Source organism: Cucumis sativus, chromosome 6, assembly GCF_000004075.3.
Source record: "Cucumis sativus cultivar 9930 chromosome 6, Cucumber_9930_V3, whole genome shotgun sequence".
Taxonomy (NCBI): Eukaryota; Viridiplantae; Streptophyta; class Magnoliopsida; order Cucurbitales; family Cucurbitaceae; genus Cucumis; species Cucumis sativus.
The window spans coordinates 14,634,428-14,659,598 of NC_026660.2; the positions used below are offsets into that span (position 1 = coordinate 14,634,428).

Genomic DNA, 25,171 nt, shown 5'->3' on the forward strand with positions numbered 1-25,171 from the left:
CTACAAGAATGCTTCACTAAGTCATTGAAATTCGAATATGGCATTTCATCAACCACCTTCAGGGCAAATTTTAGATGCTGCATAAAAATGGAGAATTGGAAGGAACAACGAAGGAATTTGGAAAGTAAAAGAAAGCAGATTACCTTTAATTACACGATTCTGAGAAAATGTAGAGATTCTGTCCTCTTGAAGAATATAAATGGGTCTAAACTGAGAGAAGGAGAGGAAGATAACAGAGGAGAGATGAAGGAAAGCCAAGAAAATAACTTTATAAAATCACTGCCTATATGCTATATCTTTTTTCTTCTTCTTAAAGGTTAAAGTGGTAATTTCATAGAGTGTTTCATTTTTAACTTTAGATTCTATTTTCAAAGAACATTCTTCTTGTACTTGAAATTGATCAATATATATATATAAAGAACTTCACTAGAAATTTAAAATATATGATCAAACTTGACTTAGGAACCAAAAGTTACAAGGTAAGATCATCGTTATCGTTTGAAATAGTTTACCCAATTCATACGTTTCACAGTGTTGGGTCAATATTGAATTTACTGTAACGAGAAAACCATACAAAGAATATTTTGAACCTAAAATAATTAATGTTGAATGCAACACAGTTGAATTCTTCATAATATCCATTGGGTTTCAATGATAAACATTGATACAAAATAGAGAAGACCTGATTAAACAAAAGGCCTAACTTTCTAATTCTCCAACAATGGAGAATTCAGAAATGTACAACTACAAAGATAAGGCTAAAAGACCAATTGCATCAAGCAGCAAAGCCAACTTTCTTTTACTTTACATAAAATTAGAATCAAGAAAAACAGATGAACATTAAAAAAGTAGTCTCTTCTTCTTAGTTTTCTTTGATCTGTTTTTAGCTTAGAGGTTGCCAATTGTTGGCCCAATTGGCCAAAGTTTCAACATTTGAAGCTACATCTTCTACAGTGTCACTCCTTAGAGCCACCACTATGTTCTCTTCATAATTTTCTTTGGCCTCTTCAAGTAATATCTGAAAGATTTCACATTCAATATTGTTCGAAAGCTTAGCTCCCTCGTATCCCCTGCTTGCCATAAATACAATCGGAAAAATTTGTCAGAAATAACCCTTTTTATGTTTCATCTCTCACAACTAACACATGAAAGCTTGCTCAAGTAGTTTTTCTTCGTGCTTTTTCAGCTGAGATGGTCATCAAGGTTTATATGAAAAAGTTAAGTTTTCATGAGGAATGAGATTCATATAATTTTTCCAAATTTTACTTGAGCTTTCTCGTCTTTTCAAAATTTAAAAGTCACACTGCCAGAATGTTAGGAGAACCAAATATTATAAGAAGTTTAGAAAAATGGTATAATATTTGAAAAAATGAGTTCATCTCAGGCAAAACTTTATAGAAAAAGCCTGATTTCAATATTCATCCTCACAAAATTGTACCGAAAAAGACCAAAAGAAATGTTAGTTAGTTTTGGGCTTTCTCAATGCAATCGTTTCAAATCTATAACTCTTACCTTTTTCAAATTTTCTCCTTAAATCTTTTATAAAAGCTTGTATAATCTCGCAAATCTTATGCCCAATGTTGCTTTTGAGATAGAAAAGATAAAGATTTGAGAAAATTATGTGAATAATTGGTCATCATGACACGATGAAAAAGGTTAACTATCTATACATATTTTCTGACAATTTCACAACAAAATCCCTTGAGCAAGAGAGTCATAATGGATAAACAAACGGCACAAACATGCTTTAATTTCTTTACCTCTTCGTCAATCGGTCGTACAAAATGGAGTTCTCAGTTTGGAGAACGACAACGCGATCAAACCACCGCTCAGGAAAAAAATCACAACCGTGATAGTCCACAATGATTCCACCTTCTTCCATCAAATCCTCCAACTCATCGCACACCTGAGAATTTCGATACGAGGGAAAGACCAATGGAATTCATAATTAGAATACAGGGGGGATGGAATTAGAAGTTCAAGAGGAAAAGAGCTAACCAAATCTTCGTTGATAACATAGCACTGAAGTTCGTCGTCCCAACCATCGTGCAGACTCTTCTCCTTCACAAGATCTCCGATGGAGACATGACGGAGTTGAGCGGCGTCTGCTAAAGCGGATGAAGTTGTTGTCTTGCCAGTTCCCGGAGTTCCAGTGATCAGTATGTTCGGCCTCTGCCTCTTACGATCTTGAGGCATTGAAAATTTTCGGGGCTTCTGATTGTGAGAATGGAGAATGGGAGAGAAGATCAAAGAGGAGATTGAATTGAAAGTGAGGAGAGACTTAAGCTTTGGTTAGGGTTTATTTCAATATATATATATAGTTATGGGAAATTTTAGAAAATATATAGCAACGTTTTCTAAATATTGCAAATTTCGCATCAACTTGATGTTAAGAATGTGTTCCTAAACGAGGATTTAGAAGAGAAAGTATATATATGAGTCTTTCACTCGGAGTCAAAGCTCAGTTTGACCATTATGTTTGCAAACTTTGAAAGTCCGTGTATAGATTGAAACAATCACCAAAAGCTTCATTCTATAGATTTACCATATTTGTAAGGTTTAAGGGTACACTGAGGGGCACTTTTATCACACTTTATTCACAAAATTATCTAAGTCATGAAAAATTACAGTTTTGTAGTCTATGTTGATGACATTATTGTTTTAACTAGAGATGACACCAATGAGATTCTCCAACTAAAAAAGAAGATGGAGATGAATTTGAAATTAAAGATTTGGGAATTTAAAATACTTCCTTGGGATGGAAATTGTCATATTTAGAGAGGGTGTCTCCGTATCCCAAAGAAAATACATAATTGGTTTGTTAACTGAGACATGTATATTAGGATGTCGTCACACTGTTACACCTATTGAGTTCAATGTCAAACTCGAGGATACATGTAACAAAGTTTCGATTAATAGAGAGACATATCAACGTCTTATGGAAAATGTGCTTTATTTATCTCACACTAGACATGACATCTTATATGTTGTGATTAGTGTTAGTCAGTTCATGCAAACTCCTTACGAAGAATACATGGAGACAGTAAACAAAATTCTGAGATATTTAAAAGCAACTCCTATTAAGCGGTGGAGATTCAAGAAAACTGACAAAAGGTGTATTGAGACCTATATAAATTCTGATTGGGCGAATCTATTGTTCATAGAAAATCCACTGTGGGTACTATATTTTTGTGTGGGGCAATCTCGTTACTTGAAGAAGTAAGAAGCAAGGGATTGTTGTCAGAAGCAACATTGAAGCTGAGTACAAGGCCATGGGGTTGGGAATTTGTGACAAAATTTGTCTCCAAAAAGTATTATTTAATTTTGATAAGGACTATGACATGACTAAACATGTGGAGATTGATAGACACCTTATCAAAGAGAAATTGAACAATGGTAACATCTACATTCCTTACATACCTTCAAGCCAAGAATTTGCTAAAATTGTTGAGGTTCTCAAAAAAGGGCTTTTCTCAGATAGAGCTTGAGTCTTGTGTTGATAAGTTGGGTCTTTTTGACATCTACAACCCAACTTAAGGAGAGTATTAAAATTAGCAGGTGGTTGTATGTTGAAAATCGAAAAACTTTTTAAAATGTTGTTGCTTGAATTATCTTTTATTATTTTAATTAGGCTATTGCCTATAAATTAACGCTCCATTTTATCACCAATGATATAGAAAGATCAGTGTGGGGCAAAAAGAGATCAAATGTATTTACTTCTCATGCAACGCTAAAGAGCATGAATACTTGATTCACCAACACAAAATGATAGAACAAGGAATTATTTTATAACTTCTTTAAGATTATAGGTTTTTTCCTCTTGCAATCGCTGCTCAAGCTTGTCAATGAGATGGAATTAGGAACTTCTGTTTGAAGGTTTGGAAAAAGGAATTGAAGATTAATCAGAACTTTATTTCACAACAACGCTTACATCTGCTTCTAAGTGTAAAATATACATACATGATGAATAACAAATTGATATATCTTTTGTAAATAAATCACAAGAAGCTTGCACAAAACTAGAGCCTCCGAGGGAAAGAGGATCAGAAGAACCCAAGGAGAAACTAAACTCCGATATTTTCGAGTTGAATTACTCTGACTTTCGGGTAGCTTCGAGGTTAAGCATTCGTAGGGCAGTCGAAAGCAAATTGACAATGTCGACATTTCCACCGCTCTTCCTGGGGAGTACATTCAGGTTCTCGTTGTCCATGCCAGACCTGTAATTGGGTCTCAAGTTGAGTCTTGAGCCAACCATGATCATATGCAAATTTATCTTCAACAATGATTGACTGATCCTTTTGTGATTCATATCTGCACCATTAACGATTAACCAAATCTTATCAGAACTGAAATATTTCTCTGAAACAAATACAACCCAGATCATAATGAAAATTCTATCATAAAAAGTTTCGGTTTCCAAATGGCAAGAGGCACAAGTGTTGGTTCGATCGAGAAGAAACGGAGGTGTACACAACAGGGTTCAGTTCAAAACCCAATATTACATATAGAACTATTGCAAATCAAGCACAACCATTGAAAAAATAAGAACTTTTTTTGGGTAAATGTAATGTACCTTATTAAGAGTTGATTGTGAGTAGGAGGCAGCATGCTACAACAATTTATGTAGTATCTTACTACATCATCAAGAGTCTGTATAAACAAGATAGTGATAATAATTATAAAAAAATACAAAAACAAATTTGCACAAGCTCGAAGAGTTACCTAATATTGTGGGGACACTACTCTCTCAAACTTTCCAAAGAAAATCTAATTTGTCGGGAGCTTGAAAGTAATAGTGTAAAATATATGCATAAATTATGTGTGTGACACTCAGTGAGCACTTTAACTATTTCTCACAAGACAACCACCAAACACTACTACCTGTATGGATAAGAACACCTGAAATGTTAAATTCTAGGAAGAAAGAAATAAAGCACCCTTTGGACGTAGCTAGCCACTACTTCATCGGGACTATTTTCAACTAATAAGAATCTCCTGACCCCTATGACTTGTAGTGTAAAGTCAGTATCATTTTCTCATCATCCGTATTAGTATTGTGAAAGAAGACAAATAGCAGTTAAAAGATCTACCTTTGCAGTGAAACCAATTGACGTAGTGGTGTCCGAAATTTCCTCGGACAAGGTGGAATGAGGATTCAAAGAAAAGAAATCAAAAAATTGTCTGATAGAGAGGCCATCAGAGATAAGATTGTCCAATAAGAACTTATAAAACATTAATTGAAGCCTGCAAAAAGAATGAAGTGTAGTTAAATCAGTATACATTGCAATCAAGAGAAGAGCATTGACTGGTAATCCAAAGGCTTAAAGAGAACAACCATAATAACATACTTCCCATTTCTTCTTTGTGGTACAGCAGGAATCGTATCCCGCACTCGGGTTTTTGTGTCTATCAACATTGGTATTTTAGTGGTGTCAATCTCCAACATCTGGATCTCATCAATAATACCAACAATCCATACACCTTCCACCAATCCCATTCTGACACCAATGCAAACATAGCTTCTGTGAGATTAAGAGAACTGGACATCCTAATAATAGCTTTAAGTGGTGTGCGCAAGAGAAGGACAGCAGTTGAAAACTGAAAACCGAAAACCAACGGAAGCAAAAGAGAATGATCTTTTTAAATCACATCATGCTAAAAAGTAATCTCAAAACAGAGAAACAACTGCCATATGATAGGGATCTACATAGGAATTCAACTTATTGGTTTTGGTATTTCCTAAATATATATATGTTAAAATTCATTATGACTAACAAAAATAAATATTGTTGCAGTGGCAGAGGCACGCTTCGAATCCCCAAATCATTGGTTCAACACTTACATTCTACACACAAATTAGATGAATTTTTTATTAAATTTCAGCCCAATATATCATCAATTAATGTCCAAGGCGCCCAACATCAACAATTTATGGCATGCTAGCAACTCAATCCGTCATGAAAACGTAAATTGGTTATTGGTGCCCTACTATTATAAAAGGAAAATACGTTTTCTAAAAGAAAAAATCTTGCCTAAACATTTTTCACCACCATCACTTAACAAATATTTTTTAAAACAAGTTGGCAACAAAGTTTTAAATTTTGAGATTTGCCTTACTTATATATATATATATCTTTATTTTAATTAATTTAAGAGTTAAAGACTCCACGATAATTTTTTCATTAATTGTTAGAATATACATATCATGTCATTCACTATGAGTTTAAATTCTTCTTAGTCTATGGATTGCTCATTTCATTGGTTTTTTTACCTCATTTTATTGATTTTACCTATTGCAATAGCTACGATAGATATAACATTTTCTAATATGAATATTGTGAAGATTCAATTGCGTAATTGAATGAAAAATCAATTTAGTTAGATAATAAAGTTATCATGGATCGATTTTAAAATTGTATTAAATTAGTTAATGTATGAAGCTATGAATACTTTTTAAAGCAATTTTTTATAGTTTGTTGATCATACAGTACCCTTCTATAAATTTTCTGGATCTGACTATATATAATAGGTCATAAGAGTGAAAGCACCAACTCATTTTCACAATATGATAGGCCATAAGAGTGAAAGCACCAACTCATTTTCACACTAACACACAGACTCATTTTCTAACCTATGCAACTAATTTGAAAGGTAAATTAGTGTCCAAAGTCAATGATGCTAAAATTGGAGCATTTTCCACTTCGTTCATAAGAATAAAGCATAGTGCAATAGTTAGAATAACGACAGTAATTGATATTAAAGAAACCTGCAAAAGAAGAACAAAAAAAGAACTAATTTCATCAAACAAATCATTCCCCTATTCATCCGGGGGAGTTAAACCAGGCAGTAGCTTTGATGTCCCCATCACAAGGCATAACTATTTACGAGAGTAAGTAGAAACAATGTGGATGGACAAACAATATTGATTGGGAGAAATCGAACACAAAAATTGAGACTTACACAGGCAGTTCGCGAGTCAATCCTTCAAGCACTAGCTGATGTACACCAACTATGAAATTAAGAAGCTTCAGAGCCCAAATATCTTCAATCGATTGCACCTGAACTTTGACTTTTTTGACAACCTACAACGATTCAGAGAAAGTACAAATTTAAGGCGTAAAGAGGAGTATTACAATTACTAATTGGTTCTGTTCACGATGATACATCCCTACATCTAGATTCTCCAAGGTTATTCAAAATTAATATTTACAAGCTTTGGTATTTAAAACTCAAGGACACAATGTACAACCTATACAACAGATCTTGTTAAAGTTATTACTCACAGGTTTTGATAACTATGCTACAGATCGACTCAAAAAGGCATGTAAGTAGGAGAAATATCACAGAAGACTCGGTCTTTAACAGGGTCATATTAAATACATGTGATAAATAGTTTACGTACGTCAAAAGAAAAACCATCGAGTCCCTTCTCTTATTACCAATTGATGGACCATTTTCTCTTGTTACCAATCGATTTTGAGATGAAACTTGGTGAGAGAATTTTTCTCTGCTAGGAGTAAGAAACAGCAAACACAAATGAAATCAGTTCAATTTGAAGACTAGAAATTTACCTCCGCTTCAAGCATTGCATGGCGCGCAATACCTGCTTCCATAGCTTTGGTTTTTTTCCGAACTCCAGAAAGAAGAGAAAACTCCATCTGTTTTTCACACCATTCCTGCAGATGCCATGTCAGGAGATAATTAAATTAACTTTCCACCCCATAGAAAGATGGGAAAAATCAGAAGTTCCTTAAATAACGAGAACAAAAACAAACATAGGGATTTTCCCAACTTTCCCAATTCAAATAAACCAATGGGCTTCAGCTTCAGGCTCTGTTTGGAAGTGTTGAAAGACATCCATAAACTGATAGAATTGCTTTTAAAAAGAACTTATACTGATAGAAACAGACCAATTAGTTCAATGTTTATTCCAATCAATTGAACTATTGAAATAAACTTTTAGACAGCCACAAACAAAACAAATGAGAAGCGCAACAAGAAGCCCATACCATGCGAGTAATATCAGTGACGGCCAAGGGCTTGTTCCTCTTAAACCGTTGAAGAAGGGATTCGTTGACTTTGATCTTCTTCTGGGTAATCGGGATTTTGCCCAGATCTTCGATATCTGGCTGAGTAGAATGGATGCCCCTCTTGGATAAGAGGGTAATAGAGTGAATAGACCTGGTGTTAAAGAGACTATGAGAAGAGGAAGAAGTAGAATGAATGACGGAGGATGAAGATCGAGAAGTGGTGACGGCAGCGGCCAAGGCAGCTTCGATTAGGGCCATTTCCTCGTCGCTCACAATCTCAACCGGAATATTTGGAAAGCCTTCGTGGGTATTGTCATCGTCTTTAAATGGCGGTAACCCAGAATGTGAATCCGCCATTTTTGGGGGACTTAGTAAAGATGAGATGGGTATGTGGAGCAGTTACCGTTGCAATCGTCATATAGTTGAGTTTCAAATACTTCCTTAGAAAGCCAATGGGTCGTTCGTTGATGGGAATCGAAGATTTTCTTGGGATGAATGTCTGAATTACCACATATGTTCCAACATTTTAATCCTCCTATTTTTGGATTTTTTCCTAATTTTCTTTTTTTTTTTCATATAAATATAAAAATATTGGCAGATTTGATAGATTGCAGATAAATTTTACAATATTGTTTTTAAAAATAGTTTCAATTATTCATAAATTAAAATCTCTCTGTCCATTTAATTTCTTGTTTCATTTTTGTTATGTTTGACAATTATCCTTACTCATATTTATATTAATTTTTGAAAATTAAATCAATAACAAAATTCTTCAATTCAATTTTTTTATTAATAAAACTGTTTCTATAATTTGACCAAACTCTTCTACTGAAGAAAAATAATAATAAATAAAAACAATGATATGTTAAAAAATTACGAGAAAATAATTTTAATTTTCAAAAACTATGTGGGTACCATGGATTCTAAAATAATTGTTTTCCCAAATATCCCAAATTTTGTAGGCATTCAAAGATTTAGAAATGATAATTAGAGGAACATCATAAAAGAAAAAAACTCACGAATAAAGAAAAAAAAAAGGAGAATATTATTATAGATGAAAAAGATGAACTATTTATAAAATATAGTGAATTCTTTTTAAAGAGCCCTGAGATTTTAATAAAATATAGTATATTTTATAAATAGTTTAGATATTTGGTTATTTAAAAAAATGTATCCATTAAAAATTCTTAAAACTTTGTGTTTCATCGTGAATTTTATAGTGGAAGATACCCCTACTCTTATCCTTAAGAAAAATACGGTTTTTTTTCTTTTGGGAAACTACAATATATGATTGTAAATTTGTATAAAGTCATCCACTCTTAGGTGGATCGTATGCTTAAGCAGATGGAAAATTCTAAAATGTATTTGTCCAGGCAACAAAATACCAAACACAAAAGTGAAACAAATGGCATATGTTTTTAGCTATTCAAGCGAAAGACTCTGTCCTGGTTCTGAATGTCCCACAAACTTCTCAACTGTGTCTAAGTTAAAACCCGCCAGCAAACCGTATAAACTTGCATGAACGACACGTGTTATCCGCAATCTTCTGATCTTCATCTTCATAAAGCCTCACCAAAACGTCACTCATTGCCACCAACAAAAAAAGAAAGAGAAGGAGAAAAACAGAGAAGCAACAAAGATGGGGAAGAAAGAAGCCCTTTTGATACTGTTGATTGTTGCGGTTTTGGGAAATGCAATTGGGATTAAGGAGGAAGAAGAAGAAGAATGGTGGAGAGAGAGAGAAGAAGAGAAGTTTGGAAGCAAAGAAAGGTTTCTAATGGTGGACTCGAAGAAAGTGATAGAGACAGAAGCAGGAGAAATGAGGGTTATGAGAGGTCCAATTTCAAGAATTCTTGACAAGGCCATGCATATTGGCTTCATCACCATGGAACCTAAATCCTTGTTTGTGCCTCAGTATTTGGACTCCACCTTGATTCTCTTCGTCCGTAGAGGTAATTCACTGTTCTCTCTCAACTCTTTCTTGCTTACATGCATCCACATATCACTATTACAACTCCAAAAGCACACTAGCATAGTGAACCAATAAGTGATTTTCAATATCAATGGAAGGATATGACATGAAGAGCAGGCTAGGATGGGAAATACAGGACCACTGTTATTTAATTCATATTCTTAACATGCAATTAGTTTACGGAAGCTAGAATGTGAACGAAATGGGAGACAACTGAAAGGAATGGGGAATGTTTAAATGATTGCAGGGGATGTGAAAGTCGGATTGATTTACAAAGACGAGTTAGCAGAGAGGAGGATGAAGGGTGGGGACGTATTCCGCATACCAGCCGGTTCGGTATTTTACATGGTGAACGTAGGGGAAGGACAGAGACTTGAGATTATCTGCAGCATTGATAAATCTGAGAGTTTGAGTTATGGTACTTTCCAGGTAAATTACTCAGTTGGGTGATGATGGGGTTGGAATGTAAGTACAAATTTGATTTTCCAAATGGAAATTTCATTCTTGTTTCTCTGTTTTAATAATGGCAGTCCTTCTTCGTAGCTGGAGGAAAGTATCCTGGGTCAGTTCTTGCCGGATTCGACCAGGATACATTAGCTACAGCATTTAATGTGAGAAATTCGACTAAAATCCCTAATCTGCCTCTCTAATTTCCAAACATCAACTAGATTTCTCACAATTCAGTGTACTCCACAGGTTTCTTATACAGAATTGAGAAGGATTTTATCAAGACAACGACAGGGTCCAATCGTTTACATCTCAGACACTGAATCGCCTAGGGTTTGGAGCAAGTTTCTGCAAGTGAAAGATAAAGCCAGACTAAGTAAAGTAGCTGATAACAATGAAGATGGTGAAGAATCGGAGAAAAATAAGCGATGGTCGTGGAGGAAGCTCATGAATTCGATCTTCAGAAATGAAAATCGGGACAAAAGCAAAAAAATAACAAGAACAGGAAAATCCCCCGATTCGTACAATCTCTACGACAAAACCCCAGACTTCAGCAACGCCTACGGATGGAGCGTTGCCCTAGACGAAACCGAGTACCATCCTCTAGGTCACTCCGGAATCGGAGTTTATCTAGTCAATCTCACAGCGGTAAATCTAGTTTATCTAATCCCTAATTCTGCTATCAATTAGATCAATAGTTCATGTACATTCTACGATGTGCGAATCACTACGAACTACCTCAAATACAGGGATCAATGATGGCACCGCACGTAAATCCAACGGCAGCGGAGTACGGCATCGTCCTCAGAGGCACAGGTACAATACAGATCGTGTATCCAAACGGAACCTCCGCGATGAACGCGGAAGTAACCGAAGGAGACGTGTTCTGGATTCCAAGATACTTCCCTTTCTGTCAAATCGCATCTAGAACAGGTCCGTTCGAGTTCTTTGGATTCACAACGTCGTCGCGGAAGAATCGGCCCCAATTCCTGGCGGGAGCGAGTTCGATTTTCCACACCTTGAGAAACATGGAGATGGCGACGGCTTTTGACATAACAGAGGATGATATGGAGAGGTTGCTAGGGGCGCAGTACGAGGCGATAATTCTGCCGTCGGCGGAGATAGCGCCGCCGCACAAGGAGGAGGAGAAGAAGAGGAGGAAAGAGGAAGAGAGGAGGGAAGCGGAAACGGAAACGGAAACGGAATGGGAAAGAGAGAGGGAAAGGGAAAGGGAAAGGGAAAGGAGAGTGGATGAAGTGGTTGGAAGCTTTGGAAGGAATTTGGTTATGGGATTTGCTTAGTTAAAGAGTTGAAACGGGCGGGAAATAAACTATAATTTCCATTGCTTTTTTTTTTTTTCTTTTTCTTTTTCCTTTTTATTTTCTTCTTTTAAGGTCTGCTTCGTTTTGGTTTAGGGTTTGTTCATGAGAAGTTGAGTATTTGTTAATAAAACCCGTAACTTCTTACTCCACTTTCTATTGTTCTTTTTCTTCTTTGCTTAGCATTCCCCCCATAGGCCATATCCATATCAATTTTGTTTTCTTATTTGTTACTTCAATTATTCTTTTCCTGTTTTCATTACTATTATTTTTTAATTTGGGAAAACAAATATATAAAACAAGTCTATTTTAAACTCATTTCATAGAAAAAAGTTCAAATAAAATTTAATTTTTTTATAACCAAGACCCTTAATGAGTGATAAAATTGTACCATGTGACATTTCTTTTCCAATAAAATCAATTATAACAAACAAACTTTCATATCTTCTTCTTAAAAAGGGGGGAAAAAGGTTTGAAATTAATTTCACAAATATTTAAATATTTTCAGTTTTATGAATTAATATTTTATATGTTATCAAAATTCTTAGAAAAAAAATCATTTATATATGTTGTCAATATTAATGAATAATGAATAATAAAATGTTTCTAGAAAAATATAATAACCATCTCTTACTATGTTATGGTTTCATTGTCTTTTATTCCTTTATTTCTATAATATCATGTTTACTATCTCTTCAAATTAAGATAAAACAATTTTATTTTCTCTTCACATTAAAATAGTTTACATTTTACTAAACCCTAACTTCATTTTTTAGATTCATCCATTTGTCTCAAAAACTATTCAACCAAAATACTATAAGGTTACTAGTTAGTTTGTCTATTAGTATACAAAAGCTTTCGATGTGAATACAAATTTGAATAAATTTGAACGTTAATCTATGTAATAAAACTATGGTCGCAGTTGTTTTTCATGGTGAGCAATGGTCACAATAATTACTATAAAAGAACTTGTCACATTGAATTCTATTACTAATATAAGTAATTTCAATTAAAATGCATGTAGTTTATCAATGACATAATCATATTATTATCTCTTTCTTATCAAAATATTAAATGTAAAATCATTAGTATTCATATGGAAAATTTTCACTTTTATCGTTGATATATTTGTATGATAAGTCAATTAGTCAATTACATGCATGTGAGATGTTATCAATTATGTTTGATCAACTATATGCACCAAAGAGGTTTTCTAAAAAGGCAACAACACAAAGGATGAAATGTACAAATGATGATATGCTACAAGTCATGTGATTACCTAACATAAGTGTGATAAAATAATTTCTATTACTATAGAAGTATATTACAAGACTTTATGTTTAAACAAGTGACAAGTAGGTCTAGGTTCGTTATTAGTAACAATATGATTTTTGGAATTTTAATAATTAAACTTATAACACTAGTTTCATCTACAAATTTATTTATTTAATTGTCTACTTTTCATGAAGTGAAGCCAAATTTTGAAAACTAAATCAAGTTTGTTTTTATATATAAAAAAAATATTTTCATTTTTTAAATTTGATAATAAATAAGCAACCTCTAAGTTTAGTCTCCAATGTCATGGTGGAAATGGTTCTTAAACACTAAAAATCACTATTCAGATTTTCAAAGTTACTTGGAAACACATTTTGAATGGTTCAAATTATAATATTAAATCACTAGAGATATAATTTTAAACTTAACAATTGTTTTTTATTTTATTTGAGTACTACAATTAAGGTAGGAGGATTCAAACCTTTAGGAATCGTTCTAGTGGAGAAAATTGGAATGTGAAAAAGATTGGTGGAGATTAAAGATGTATGCGAATAATAAGTTTGAAAATAAAATTATTAGAAATTACATGTGTTTGGTTGTGCATGATAACATGTGTATGTGTGGAATTAATTATTTTTGTTAAATTAATCATAAAATCTATAAACTTTTAATATATTAATTGATAATTCAATTTTTTGAGAAAATAATTATTTAACAATCAAATAAAAATATTAATTAAATTAATAATTAAGAGTATTCGTAAATCTAGTAACTAATTGTAAATTTACTAAGAAATAAATCCATATCATATCAATAACAATATCATTAACTACCTACAAATATAATTAATTAAAATAAAAAAGAGTATATATTGATAAGAAAAGGTAAAAAAAATAACAAATTTGAGGAAATATTATTTAAAATTTTGTTTTATAAATATTTTAATTTATTTTGCTAATTTTATTTGGTGAAATACAGGGAATTTGGCGCATCCTTTTCTCAAGGTTTTCCAGATCGACCGAGTCTCTCATTTCAATTGTATAATGCGAACTCCGGCCACCGAGGCTGGTCTTTTCTTCTTTTGAATTCAATTCACACCAAAACAGAATTTCCGGAGACTTCATTCAACCATGAGATTCCATATTTCATCTGCAATTTTCCCCTTTCTGTTCATTTCTCTTCTTCTTCTAAACACAGCTTCCCTCTACAGAGCTGAAGTCTTAACCCTAACTGCCGACACCTTCTCCGATAAGGTACCATTTTCGAACCCTAATTTACTCATCCGGGTCCATTTATGTGTTCTTTATATGCCAAACACATGTGAGCGATGGGAATGGGTCTTTTGGTTTTTTTAACAGTGTCTGACGATGTAAAGCTTATTTTTATGATTTCGGTTGTCGTTCCTCTAAAATTGATGATACGTAATTGAACCCAGTTTTTTTTTTTTTTTTTTTTTTTGGTCTTTGAGTTGAAAAACACTCTATGTGTTCCTCGGATTTGATCAATTGGTCTGAGATTGATATTGGTACTGTTTTTGATCCGCAAGAACGAACTGTGTCCGAGGAAAAAATGAAGATCCTATTGCCTAAATGAATTTTCTGATTATGTTTATTCTGATTTCCATCGTTTGCTTCCAATTGCGAGTAGAAAATAGCTTTATTCTGATTTTCTCATTTAGAGTGAAAATGTAGGTTGTTCAGTAGGATTCTGATTAGTTACATTTTAGTTTGTTGTTCCTAGATTTAGTAACATTAGTGAAACTTGTTAGGAGAAGGCTGCTCAGAAACTGTGGAAAGGCCGTAATAATAAAATTTGAGGCTTTTATCATTTTTAGTGGGTAACCCATTCTTAGTCTCACATAGTCGTCTAAACTCTTCATTGACGTAAGGTAAAATCAGCTTTCGTCTCTGGCTTACACTTCTTGATGTTTGGGCTTACTACTTTCATCCTTGGCATACATGTTGTATGCTGTTATGTCCTTGGTGTATATGCGAATGGATTTTAATTTTACGTCTATAATCCAAGAATGCCCAATCGAAGTTTCAAAATAACAGTCTCAATTTCTGAAAGAGTTAAGTCTGATTAAAATTTGATTTCATTTAACACTGTTCCTCATGATGAATATGTGTATTTTGCAGATAAAGGAAAAGGATACTGCTTGGTTTGTGAAGTTTTGTGTTCCTTGGTGCAAGCATTGGTTGGTATTCTTTCTCATTTGTAGTTTCCTGGTCTTTGTGCTATCATTATTCCATTGCTTACTATTGCGTAGTTACTCAGCAACATAAATTATGGATTTCAGCAAGAATTTAGGATCATTATGGGAGGATCTGGGGAAGGCAATGGAAGGTGAGGATGAAATCGAGGTTGGGGAAGTTGATTGTGGTTCTAACAAACCAGTTTGTTCTAAAGTTGATATTCATTCATATCCTACATTTAAGCTTTTCTATGAAGGGGAAGAAGTTGCAAAGTATAAAGGTAAGTTTTCCACCCCTTCTCCTCCTTGGCAGTTGCATTGCTTTATTTCAGTGTTACTTCTCATCCATGTTCTGGATATTTTCTATTTTTCTTTTTCCTTCTTAATTTCATAATTTAATAACTGGCAATTTACATAATGAAGTTTTTTTCTTCTATGCACATTCTTCACCAGTCACAGCAAGCACGAATTAGAAAAGATCAACTCGTTGGTCTAAAGTTTCCTTAATATATCTCTCTCCAGTCTCCGTGAGCTTAGTTCTGAATCTTATTCAATGTTGTCAATAGCCATCCTTCAAACTTTAATGGTTGGCAGTTTATGTTATTATGCATGTTAGATGGTATAACCTTTATATATCCACATGTCAGTTCACTCAAGTTATCAACCTCGGTGATTCTACTACAAATTATATATGTTTGTCGATATTTGAAATTAGAATGAAATGCCCCAACTAATTGTTATAGCAGTATAATTTTTTTCTATTCGGACGACTTACTAGCTATGCTACTACGATGATTCAGGGCCAAGAGATGTTGAATCTCTCAGAATCTTTGCTCTTGAAGAATCTGAAAAGGCAGCAGAAAAAGCAGAGCAGGACAGTGACAAAGAATTGTGATGATAGGTAGGACAGATCTTTAAGTTATTCAGAGTAGTTCTTTGCCCATTCCCTCAAGATTCCACTCACATCGTGCACCAATATTTGATGAACATTTTTTATTTTGACAATCAAATAGATTCTTTTTGATGCAGTGTTGGACTATGTACACTTGATGCTCTTGGCATCCAGAAACAATGAATCTAGTTGTTCGTGAACTCTACCATTGATCATCATGGTCCTATTTGCACTATGATTAGAATGCTAAAATTTGGATAGAGATTTGGACCATGATCTCGGTGACATTGTTTGCTCCCCCTTCTGTTTAGACTTCTTTTTCTGACGTTTATTGTCTGGCTGCCTTTTCGGTTGGGATATGCCAAAGAGAGGTAACAAAGATAAGAAGTAGGGAATTTTGTACTTAATAGGTTGATTATATATATACCTTAACCTTACATTATATGCAAACTATTTATTTGAAACGTTGGTGTTTATTTCTGTTGTTGATAGCCATAGGCAAATTGGATATGGCCTATTCTGTATAGTTTGTCTGAAATAAGAATGGGTGATTATGAAAACCAAATCATGGTTTTAGCTGAGGGTTTTGAAGTTTTGACATTTTTCAATGAATTTCCTCACTTCATCGAGGAAAAAAAATGAAAACGAAAGAATACAAGAGCATACAAAAAAACAAGCTCACAAAATAAGGGAGCTCGTCTACCAATAGGGACTATGAAGTAGTGTCTAGAATATTTACGCAAAAGTCATTGAAAATGAAGCTCACAAAGAAACATGAAATTGGATGAGTGATTAAATCTCACTAGGGTCTCCTCTTTCCACTTCTCCAAACACTTTGCTGTTCTGCTCACCCCACAAAACCCATAAGATAGCCTCCAACCCAACAAACCATAACAAGCACCTCCTCACAAAGAAACATGAAATTGGATTGTGATGAACATACAACTTACAAGAGCCTCCTAACGACAACCCAGTTCTTAGGAATCATTAGTGCTTCAAAGGATGCTTACCGATCTCATTATTTGTTCATAAAATTTTGTAAAAACTTTTATACCTTAACTAAACCCATTTCAAATGAGAAGCAATTTTAGGATTCAGTTAAATCCTGTGGAATTGTAAGCTTTATAAACGGATATAGAACAGGGCAGTTGTAGGATGGAAGCTCGGTGATTGGTTGGAAAGAGTGCTTGCTTGACTAGGATTTAATTATCTGCCTTAATTTTGTTTTTAAGAGGTTTGATTTTATTGGGAGAGAAATAGAATAAGTTATAGGTCACGATCTATTAAATTTGGGCAAAAAATGAGATCAAATTATAAATCTTCTCTAGACGTTGTGATCTTTAGGCTTTACATTTTAAGAAAGTCCCAATTTTGTTCCAAACTCTTGATTATGTTTTGTTTATGAACCCTAAATTGACATCTTTTATATCACATTCATTTAAAATGAAATCAAAAGGATGCTTTTAGTTTTTTAGCTTTCGTTATTTGATGTTATTTTTCATACTTAGTTTCTGGTGAAAGGTTGATAAATAGAAGAAAACAACTAAATATATATGATTCAAAATTGAAAAGAAGAAAACATAATACTACTCTTTAAGATTTTAAGATTCCAGTTCTTATGAATGTGTTTGAGATTGATTATAACTTAGAATGAGGGTAACTCGTGAGCCATTGAATTACACTCTCGAGAAACTTTAGATTGCTTATTTGATGGAGATCATATGTGGACTCAAAAGAAGGTTGGTCACATATCGTAGAGTGGTACTTTTCAATCTAGAAAGACTTAACATAGTAATCTCTTCAGTAAGGTCATTCCATATGGTTGTAGAGTGGTAATTTTCTATTGCCATTGTGGATGAACAATTGCTTAAATACCTGCACTTTTGGTTAAGCACAAGTACATCTAAAATTACCTTCAGCTAATTTGCATATGCCTAAGTTCACGTATTGTGAAAGAAGAGTCTCATTTAATTTTGTTTGACGGTGTTTATCAGTATTAGTCGTATTGTGATAGTGAGATCCACTTCTAAATTTGCATTAAAAAACTACGATATGATTGAGCAAGAAATATCGTTATTAACATCATTTACATATTATCGTTGAATGACCGTAAAAAGACATATTACATATGTAAAACGGCATCAAATTATATATATATTTATTTATTGTGTATATCGTTTAAGTCAAGTTCATTTTTTAACATTTATGTATGGAATGAAGAAGTTTAATTAAAATTATGAAATTAGAAAGTGTTGGTTAAATATAATACAAAATTAAAATAATTTATTTTTAAATATAGAAAGGTAAATGAAAGTATTTATAAATAAAAGTAAAATATTATTTATAAATACGAATAGACTATTATCATTTATCACTTGTAGACGTCGATAGATATTTAATTGTTCATCAAATCTTTTTTAAAAAAATTATGAATTTTTATAATATTGAAAATATTATATTAAAACAATATTTTTAAATATAGAAAGATAAACTAAGTTATTAATAAATACACAAAATATAGTTGATAGAAGTTGGTACAGGCTAATACTTCCATAAAACCTACCTCATATGAAAGAGAGGTAGAATTTAATTAAAAGTATGAACATGCATGTCCCTTGAAATGTTTACATGATGTTTGTGACACAAAAAACATCCATATTTTTTGAGAGAGAGTTTACTAAATTTTAAAATAAATTGCAAATTTAAATTTAATACTAAATAAAGTATCACATTTAAATTTCTATTACAAAAATCACATTTAAAAATAGTCTCATCTAAAATTGGTTTAGAAATTACATGATAATTTCTTCATCTTCCGCTTTCCTTCTTTCTCATTTGTATCCCTCCCTCGTTTCTTGAATCGGCGGTATCTCTCATTCCGGCATCTCCATCTATCTTCGTCTTTTTGAGGTTTGGTTTTGTCACAGCTTGATGAATATTTTTTTTGTATAGAATGTGTTAGAACTTCATACGTGTGCATGACGTTTAATCCATTGTTGTATTACGGATTTGTTTCAATAGGTGGATCCATCTACGTTTGATTCGTACAAGGAGGATTTTTTTTTTTTCAGTTTAAGAGGATTGATTTTCTGTTTGTATTTGTTGAAGATGGAGTCGAATTTTGTGATTACGTACAAGAGACGATGATGTATCATTGAATAATTTTAGAACTTTTGGATGATCTTAGTAAATTTCGTTAAGTTTCTGGAGATTGATTATGTGTTTATTTATGGATTCGATGGAAATGTGTTGAGGAGAGATATCCATTTGAATTACTTGTAGAGTGAATGTTGTTCCGTAAACTTACGGTTTGGTTTACGATTAATATTATTAGATCTTTCAGGATACAAGTTTTAAGATGGGGAAAGAGAAGACTCACATTAACATTGTGGTCATTGGCCATGTCGACTCTGGGAAATCTACCACCACCGGGCATTTAATCTATAAGCTTGGTGGTATTGACAAGCGTGTCATTGAAAGGTTTGAGAAGGAAGCTGCTGAGATGAACAAGAGGTCCTTCAAGTATGCTTGGGTGTTGGACAAGCTTAAGGCTGAACGTGAACGTGGTATTACCATTGATATTGCTTTGTGGAAGTTTGAAACCACCAAATACTACTGCACCGTTATTGATGCTCCTGGACATCGTGACTTCATTAAGAACATGATTACTGGTACCTCACAAGCTGATTGTGCTGTTCTCATTATTGATTCCACTACTGGTGGTTTTGAAGCTGGTATTTCTAAGGATGGTCAAACACGTGAGCATGCTTTGCTCGCGTTTACTCTCGGTGTCAAGCAGATGATTTGCTGCTGCAACAAGGTGAGATTCTGCTTCAATATTTGCGTTTCGATCATGTTTGTGGCCTTGGTTTTTTTTAGTTGATATCGTTAACCTAATTTCTGTTTTTAGATGGATGCCACCACCCCCAAGTACTCCAAGGCAAGGTATGATGAAATTGTCAAGGAAGTTTCTTCCTACCTCAAAAAGGTCGGATACAACCCTGACAAAATCCCCTTTGTTCCCATCTCTGGTTTTGAAGGAGACAACATGATTGAGAGGTCGACCAACCTTGACTGGTACAAGGGTCCAACTCTCCTTGAGGCTCTTGACTTGATCCAGGAGCCCAAGAGGCCCTCAGACAAGCCACTCCGTCTTCCACTTCAGGATGTGTACAAGATCGGTGGTATTGGAACTGTACCAGTTGGTCGTGTTGAGACTGGTGTCCTCAAACCTGGAATGGTGGTCACTTTTGGCCCTTCTGGATTGACCACTGAAGTCAAGTCTGTTGAGATGCACCACGAATCTCTACCCGAGGCCGTTCCTGGTGACAATGTGGGATTCAATGTGAAGAATGTTGCTGTAAAGGATCTCAAGCGTGGTTTCGTCGCTTCCAACTCAAAGGATGACCCTGCCAGGGAGGCTGCCAACTTCACTTCTCAAGTCATTATCATGAACCACCCTGGACAAATTGGCAATGGTTATGCTCCAGTGCTTGATTGCCACACCTCTCATATTGCGGTGAAATTTGCCGAGATTCTAACCAAAATCGACAGGCGATCAGGTAAGGAACTTGAGAAGGAACCCAAGTTCTTAAAGAATGGTGATGCAGGTATGATTAAGATGATTCCCACCAAACCTATGGTGGTGGAAACCTTCTCTCAGTACCCTCCTCTTGGACGTTTCGCCGTAAGAGACATGAGACAGACAGTTGCTGTTGGTGTCATCAAGTCCGTCGAAAAGAAGGATCCAAGTGGTGCTAAGGTTACTAAATCCGCAGCCAAGAAGGGTGGAAAGTGAACCGTATTTACAAAACTTCACACAACTCTCTCTAACTCTAAGGTTTGCAAGCATTACAATCAAAATAAAGAACTGGCAAGTTTTCTTGTTTATGCTTTGTGGAGTCTTTTAATTTACATTGGTGATTATAGTTGTTGGCATTGGTTATTAAGTACTCGGTCTCAGAATTGGGTGCTTGATAGACGGTGGCACAACTATTCTCTATAGTCTCTCTTTTCGTTTTGTATTCTGCTTTATTGGTCCTATTTGAGTTGGATGTGCTTTGGTTCTTCCCAAATGGATAAAAAAAAAAAAAAAATCGATTTCTATGTTGCTGAGGTGAAGACATACTACATTTTTAATACTAAAAACGTATTTCTAATTTATTTGATAGCATGTGTTCAATTTGGTGCACTCTTTGAGCTTTGGTCCTAAAATTGTTGTTTAGGATTTGTTCTTGTTATAAATATTTCGTATAAATTTTGAAACTCTTTTGAATCTCAATTACGCAAATGGGAAAAGGAAAGGAAAATTAAAGAAAACTGCATTGCCATAATGGAATACAATGTCATTCCATTAATAGGAAAAATGAAACAAAATGATTTATTATTAAAAAAAAATTTAAAGAGAATGAAGTCTGTCAAGTCAACCTTCCTTCAAACTTAGGCCATATTTATTTTAGAAAAAATGTAATTTGTCATCAATTATGAGTCTCATTTCATTACGATTGTTGTTTATTAATGTAATGAATCTAAGGTCTATGGTCAAATTTGCAATCAATAAATGTAATCTACTGTGAAGTTGGAATTGCATTTGAAAATTATTTTTGGTACTCACTACGATATTTGGAATAGAAGAATTATAAATCTGTTATGACTGCATATATAATTATCATTTGACCCTAAATGGTAACTTTAGAAAGACAATGATACCATATAGTACAAACTAAACCCTCTCAATCATAGTCAAATTATATTTGCAAAATGTGTAAGTAAATATGACATGTTTGTGATTGAGATCACCTTGTTCTTTTCCCTCGGATTAGTAATAGCTTTTTGTTTCTTTAATTCAATGTGTGCAAGGACCATCTAGTAGAGTTGTATTACAACTTTAATTTCATAACATACAACTATGTCGTTCATTTTGTATGGAATGACCACTCGGAAAACAACATGGAGCTGGACAACCTATGAATTTACTAGAAATGTTAGGACAAGGTTTGTTTGATATTATAAGCCAAAGAGATGTGAAACGTGGTCTCATATTGTTCAAACATTTCTGCTTTAATGTCCCAACCTATCTTCTCTCCCATCATTTTCCCACCCCTTCACTACAATTTATTTCACCTTTATTCTGTCCATTGCTCCATCACTTTGTTTCAATTCTTTTACCAATAATGAATAAAACAGTATCATTTTGTTTGTTTACTACATCTTCATCAATTCAAATAAAGAAGTTTGTACTAAATGACAAACAAGTTCTTGAGTTTTTCTAGATTCCCATTCATAATCAGTCAATTTTTTTTCCCAATCTCACTTAACATGGTACATGAAACAAAACAAATCCCATATCATATCAAACAACAACAATGCATATAAAAAAAAAAAACAAACCCATACCAAAATTAACAACATATATCAAATCCAAACCCAGATCATGGATACTCTGTTTTCCTAATCTAAGCAGCTTTTGCAGCACAAATCATTAAGTCGTTTTCATTGACGAAATCCTCAAGATCTCCTTCTCTAATCGCTTCCAATAATCTGTGCTTCATGTTGCTTGATCTTTTCGTTCTCGTCTTCATGGCTTCCCTTCTTCGATCATGATCTGCTATCCTGCAACTCAAAAAACAGAGCAACGTGATAATAGGAGTGTATTATGGGTTAAGAGAAAGAGAAAAGTTGGTTTAGAGTTAAGGGGAAATACTGAGTAGAGAGGGAATGATTTGAGAGAGTGAAGGCTGAAATACAGAGAGGAAGACCTTGAGATCCAATCTTAGACTGCATTTCTCTGACAAGAAGAAGAAGAAAAAGAAGAAGAATTGGTTTTTAGTTGTTTGATGGAGAAAAAAGAAAGGAAGAACAAAAGGAGAGAGAATAAAGATCGTAGAAAATGTGGGTTTTGGCTTTGGGGTTCTTTGAGGGGCCTTTGGTGTTTGATTAACTCTACTTGGGTCTTCAAACAAAGAAAGTTGTAAAAGTGATAAAAACCTTAAATTTATTATAACCCAACGACATAAACTTTTAAGTCAATTGATAACACTAATTAGATCGAGAATGATTAGGGAAAGTACTCCATCCTATCTAATAGCACAAAATCAATTGGATATAGTTAAAAAGATGAAAGAGTAGAGGTAAAAACCAAGATGTGAAGCATCCCAACTTATAAGTGTTCATATTTATGTAACTTGTCCTTGCTGAATTTACCATCATTTAAGTCTTTTATTACTATCGTTTTAGAACTTTTTCTTAAAGTAACGTAAATTTTGAAACATAGGTCAAAAAATAGGTTGAGTGCAAAATTATTAACAAAAACAGGTGAGTTGAGATGAAGTCGTGTACTGATTTCCATGTTATAGATTTCACATCTTCTATTTTTTTTTTCTTTCTTATTTTTATATATATACTACACGAGTTTCACATTTTTTTTTAATTTTCTCATTATTTATATTTGTAGGTCTCACACGTTTTATTTTTTTCTCATTATTTATATATACATACCCACATATAATATAATATATATATTAAACATTCAAAATCTAAAAATATTTTTCTTTATTAAATTAATTAATTTTTTTCTTTATATATATTTAAATATCTCAATCTTCAATCCTCAATTTTTCTTATTAAATTCATTTTTTCTAATCTAATTTAATTATTACTTAATCAAAATTATACATATTTTTTTTCCAATTTTCAATATTTCTTTTTAAAAAAACTCGTATATTAACAAAATATGTTATTAAAAAATATATTAAACAAATAAAAATAGTAATAATAATAATTAAAAAAAGTTGAAGTTACTCATTTTTTACAATAGTTTTGCACTCAACCTATTTTTGACATATGTTTCAAATTTTACATTATATTTTTAAAAAAATCATCGTTTTATGAGCATTATTATTGAAATGATCCTACTATATATTATGATCGAACATTTTGGTGGAATATACAAATATAAGTGTAAGATGGCATACGATCATTTTCTAGTTTTATTATTTTGTACCTTTTTCTTTTCTTTCGATTTTAACTCATGCCTTTTTTTTGTTGGGTTAAATAGTGTTTTTAAAAATTGAATTTATAAATACTGCATTGAAGTTTTAGCTATAGTTTTCTCGTTTTTAATCAACATTTCAAGTTTGTAGAAGCGAAGAAATGAGAATCGAAAATAGTTTACTCAATTAGTTGCTTATTAACTACAACTTAGGGGAGTACAAATATAGGTTGAACCCGACAACTATGACTACTCAACCCCCTAAACCCTATAGGTTGGTTGGGTTAAAAAAATATATATTTTATTTATATTGGGTTTGGTCTCAGGTTGGAGGGTTAATTTAGGTATTCCTCCTCTCCTTCCCCTTCAAAACTTAAAAAAAAAAAAAAAAAAGGTTTTTCTCTTCTCCTTCACCTTCACACACAATATTTTCAAATATAACAAAATAAACCAAAATATAATAAAATTTTAGATTCTATCAATGATAGACACTTAGTATTTAAACTTAATTAGTCAATTATTTTAGGATGAATTTCACTGTTTAAATTTTTAATTTCTTATTTTCATCTATTGATTAAAATTAGGACAAATATGAATAAAATTCATTAATTTTAGTCAATTTAAATCTTAAATTAATAATTATATCTATTTAAACTCTAAAATTTGAGAATTTGTATTCACTTAAACTCTAAACTAATAATTACAATATAAACCCTAAACCCTAAAACGTAAATGATTTTGTTGCAAAGTTTTGTCCTTCCAAGTTCTACCAAGATTTTAACTTTATACGATCATCTTTTTTTATTTTCCTTTTCTCTCTTTCTTGTAGTTTTAATGCTATTTTGGAATATATCATATTATTTGATAAAGCCAATGAAAATGTTTTCAAAATCAAATATTCTAAAAACTTACGTTTTCGAGGTAGAAAATGACAAAACAAAAGGGGAAAAGTTATATACATAATGAATGAGTAAAAATGAAAACAGAGCAAAAAACAAAGACTTGGAAATAAACAGAAAACTTTGAACTGTTTTTGACCAATAGAGAACAAG

The 25,171-nt window shown here is 33.0% G+C and overlaps 5 protein-coding genes and 1 long non-coding RNA gene across 9 annotated transcripts; 3 read left to right on the forward strand and 3 right to left on the reverse strand.

Moving 5' to 3' along the window:
* Window positions 1-582: 582 nt before the first annotated feature.
* On the reverse strand, window positions 583-2,308 carry LOC101214103 (adenylate kinase isoenzyme 6 homolog). Its single transcript, XM_004149503.3, has 3 exons — window positions 1,999-2,308; window positions 1,761-1,906; window positions 583-1,070 (listed from the first exon to the last, which is right to left on the reverse strand). Exons 1-3 carry the CDS (start codon window positions 2,194-2,196, stop codon window positions 884-886), a joined length of 531 nt encoding a protein of 176 aa, XP_004149551.1. The 5' UTR covers window positions 2,197-2,308; the 3' UTR covers window positions 583-883.
* A 1,461-nt stretch (window positions 2,309-3,769) lies between these two features.
* On the reverse strand, window positions 3,770-8,724 carry LOC101213860 (exonuclease V, chloroplastic). Its single transcript, XM_004149502.3, has 7 exons — window positions 8,010-8,724; window positions 7,572-7,676; window positions 6,961-7,082; window positions 5,349-5,498; window positions 5,091-5,244; window positions 4,574-4,650; window positions 3,770-4,311 (listed from the first exon to the last, which is right to left on the reverse strand). Exons 1-7 carry the CDS (start codon window positions 8,385-8,387, stop codon window positions 4,119-4,121), a joined length of 1,179 nt encoding a protein of 392 aa, XP_004149550.1. The 5' UTR covers window positions 8,388-8,724; the 3' UTR covers window positions 3,770-4,118.
* A 592-nt stretch (window positions 8,725-9,316) lies between these two features.
* LOC101217228 (vicilin-like seed storage protein At2g28490) lies at window positions 9,317-11,920 on the forward strand. Its single transcript, XM_004149515.3, has 5 exons — window positions 9,317-9,982; window positions 10,250-10,431; window positions 10,533-10,613; window positions 10,699-11,097; window positions 11,199-11,920. The coding sequence occupies exons 1-5, from the start codon at window positions 9,670-9,672 to the stop codon at window positions 11,748-11,750; spliced, it is 1,527 nt and encodes a 508-aa protein (XP_004149563.1). The 5' UTR covers window positions 9,317-9,669; the 3' UTR covers window positions 11,751-11,920.
* On the reverse strand, window positions 10,615-11,328 carry LOC116404613. The gene is made up of 2 exons (XR_004217561.1): window positions 11,188-11,328; window positions 10,615-10,797 (listed from the first exon to the last, which is right to left on the reverse strand). It is a non-coding gene; the product is annotated as an uncharacterized LOC116404613 (long non-coding RNA).
* A 2,069-nt stretch (window positions 11,921-13,989) lies between the features above and the next one.
* Window positions 13,990-16,609, forward strand: LOC101213464 (protein disulfide-isomerase 5-1). Of its 3 annotated transcripts, none has more exons than XM_004149500.2 (5): window positions 13,990-14,296; window positions 15,182-15,240; window positions 15,343-15,518; window positions 16,038-16,138; window positions 16,267-16,609. In XM_004149500.2, the coding sequence occupies exons 1-4, from the start codon at window positions 14,174-14,176 to the stop codon at window positions 16,130-16,132; spliced, it is 453 nt and encodes a 150-aa protein (XP_004149548.1). In that variant the 5' UTR covers window positions 13,990-14,173; the 3' UTR covers window positions 16,133-16,138; window positions 16,267-16,609. The 3 variants fall into 3 exon arrangements, with proteins under 3 accessions (XP_004149548.1, XP_004149549.1, XP_031744097.1); XM_004149501.3 differs by having other exon boundaries at window positions 14,005-14,296; window positions 16,251-16,609; XM_031888237.1 differs by having other exon boundaries at window positions 14,005-14,296; window positions 16,038-16,609.
* A 1,990-nt stretch (window positions 16,610-18,599) lies between these two features.
* Window positions 18,600-21,297, forward strand: LOC101213221 (elongation factor 1-alpha). Of its 2 annotated transcripts, none has more exons than XM_004149499.3 (3): window positions 18,600-19,039; window positions 19,473-19,949; window positions 20,040-21,297. In XM_004149499.3, the coding sequence occupies exons 2-3, from the start codon at window positions 19,488-19,490 to the stop codon at window positions 20,925-20,927; spliced, it is 1,350 nt and encodes a 449-aa protein (XP_004149547.1). In that variant the 5' UTR covers window positions 18,600-19,039; window positions 19,473-19,487; the 3' UTR covers window positions 20,928-21,297. The 2 variants fall into 2 exon arrangements, with proteins under 2 accessions (XP_004149547.1, XP_031744096.1); XM_031888236.1 differs by lacking the exon at window positions 18,600-19,039 and having other exon boundaries at window positions 19,812-19,949; window positions 20,040-20,074; window positions 20,170-21,297.
* The last annotated feature ends 3,874 nt before the right edge of the window (window positions 21,298-25,171 follow it).

Coding starts and splice junctions, on each gene's coding strand:
- LOC101217228 (XM_004149515.3), top strand. CDS start 9,670: ATGGGGAAGAAAGAAGCCCTTTTGATACTGTTGATTGTTGCGGTTTTG. Junction 9,983..10,249: donor GATTCTCTTCGTCCGTAGAG/GTAATTCACTGT, acceptor AAATGATTGCAG/GGGATGTGAAAGTCGGATTG. Junction 10,614..10,698: donor CATTAGCTACAGCATTTAAT/GTGAGAAATTCG, acceptor TGTACTCCACAG/GTTTCTTATACAGAATTGAG.
- LOC101214103 (XM_004149503.3), bottom strand. CDS start 2,196: ATGCCTCAAGATCGTAAGAGGCAGAGGCCGAACATACTGATCACTGGA. Junction 1,907..1,998: donor ATGTTATCAACGAAGATTTG/GTTAGCTCTTTT, acceptor CGAAATTCTCAG/GTGTGCGATGAGTTGGAGGA. Junction 1,071..1,760: donor TACGACCGATTGACGAAGAG/GTAAAGAAATTA, acceptor TATGGCAAGCAG/GGGATACGAGGGAGCTAAGC.
- LOC101213860 (XM_004149502.3), bottom strand. CDS start 8,387: ATGGCGGATTCACATTCTGGGTTACCGCCATTTAAAGACGATGACAAT. Junction 5,499..6,960: donor TTGACTCGCGAACTGCCTGT/GTAAGTCTCAAT, acceptor CATTGGTGTCAG/AATGGGATTGGTGGAAGGTG. Junction 4,651..5,090: donor CAATTGGTTTCACTGCAAAG/GTAGATCTTTTA, acceptor TTGTTTATACAG/ACTCTTGATGATGTAGTAAG.
- LOC101213464 (XM_004149500.2), top strand. CDS start 14,174: ATGAGATTCCATATTTCATCTGCAATTTTCCCCTTTCTGTTCATTTCT. Junction 14,297..15,181: donor CCGACACCTTCTCCGATAAG/GTACCATTTTCG, acceptor TGTATTTTGCAG/ATAAAGGAAAAGGATACTGC. Junction 15,241..15,342: donor GTTCCTTGGTGCAAGCATTG/GTTGGTATTCTT, acceptor TATGGATTTCAG/CAAGAATTTAGGATCATTAT.
- LOC101213221 (XM_004149499.3), top strand. CDS start 19,488: ATGGGGAAAGAGAAGACTCACATTAACATTGTGGTCATTGGCCATGTC. Junction 19,950..20,039: donor TGATTTGCTGCTGCAACAAG/GTGAGATTCTGC, acceptor TTCTGTTTTTAG/ATGGATGCCACCACCCCCAA.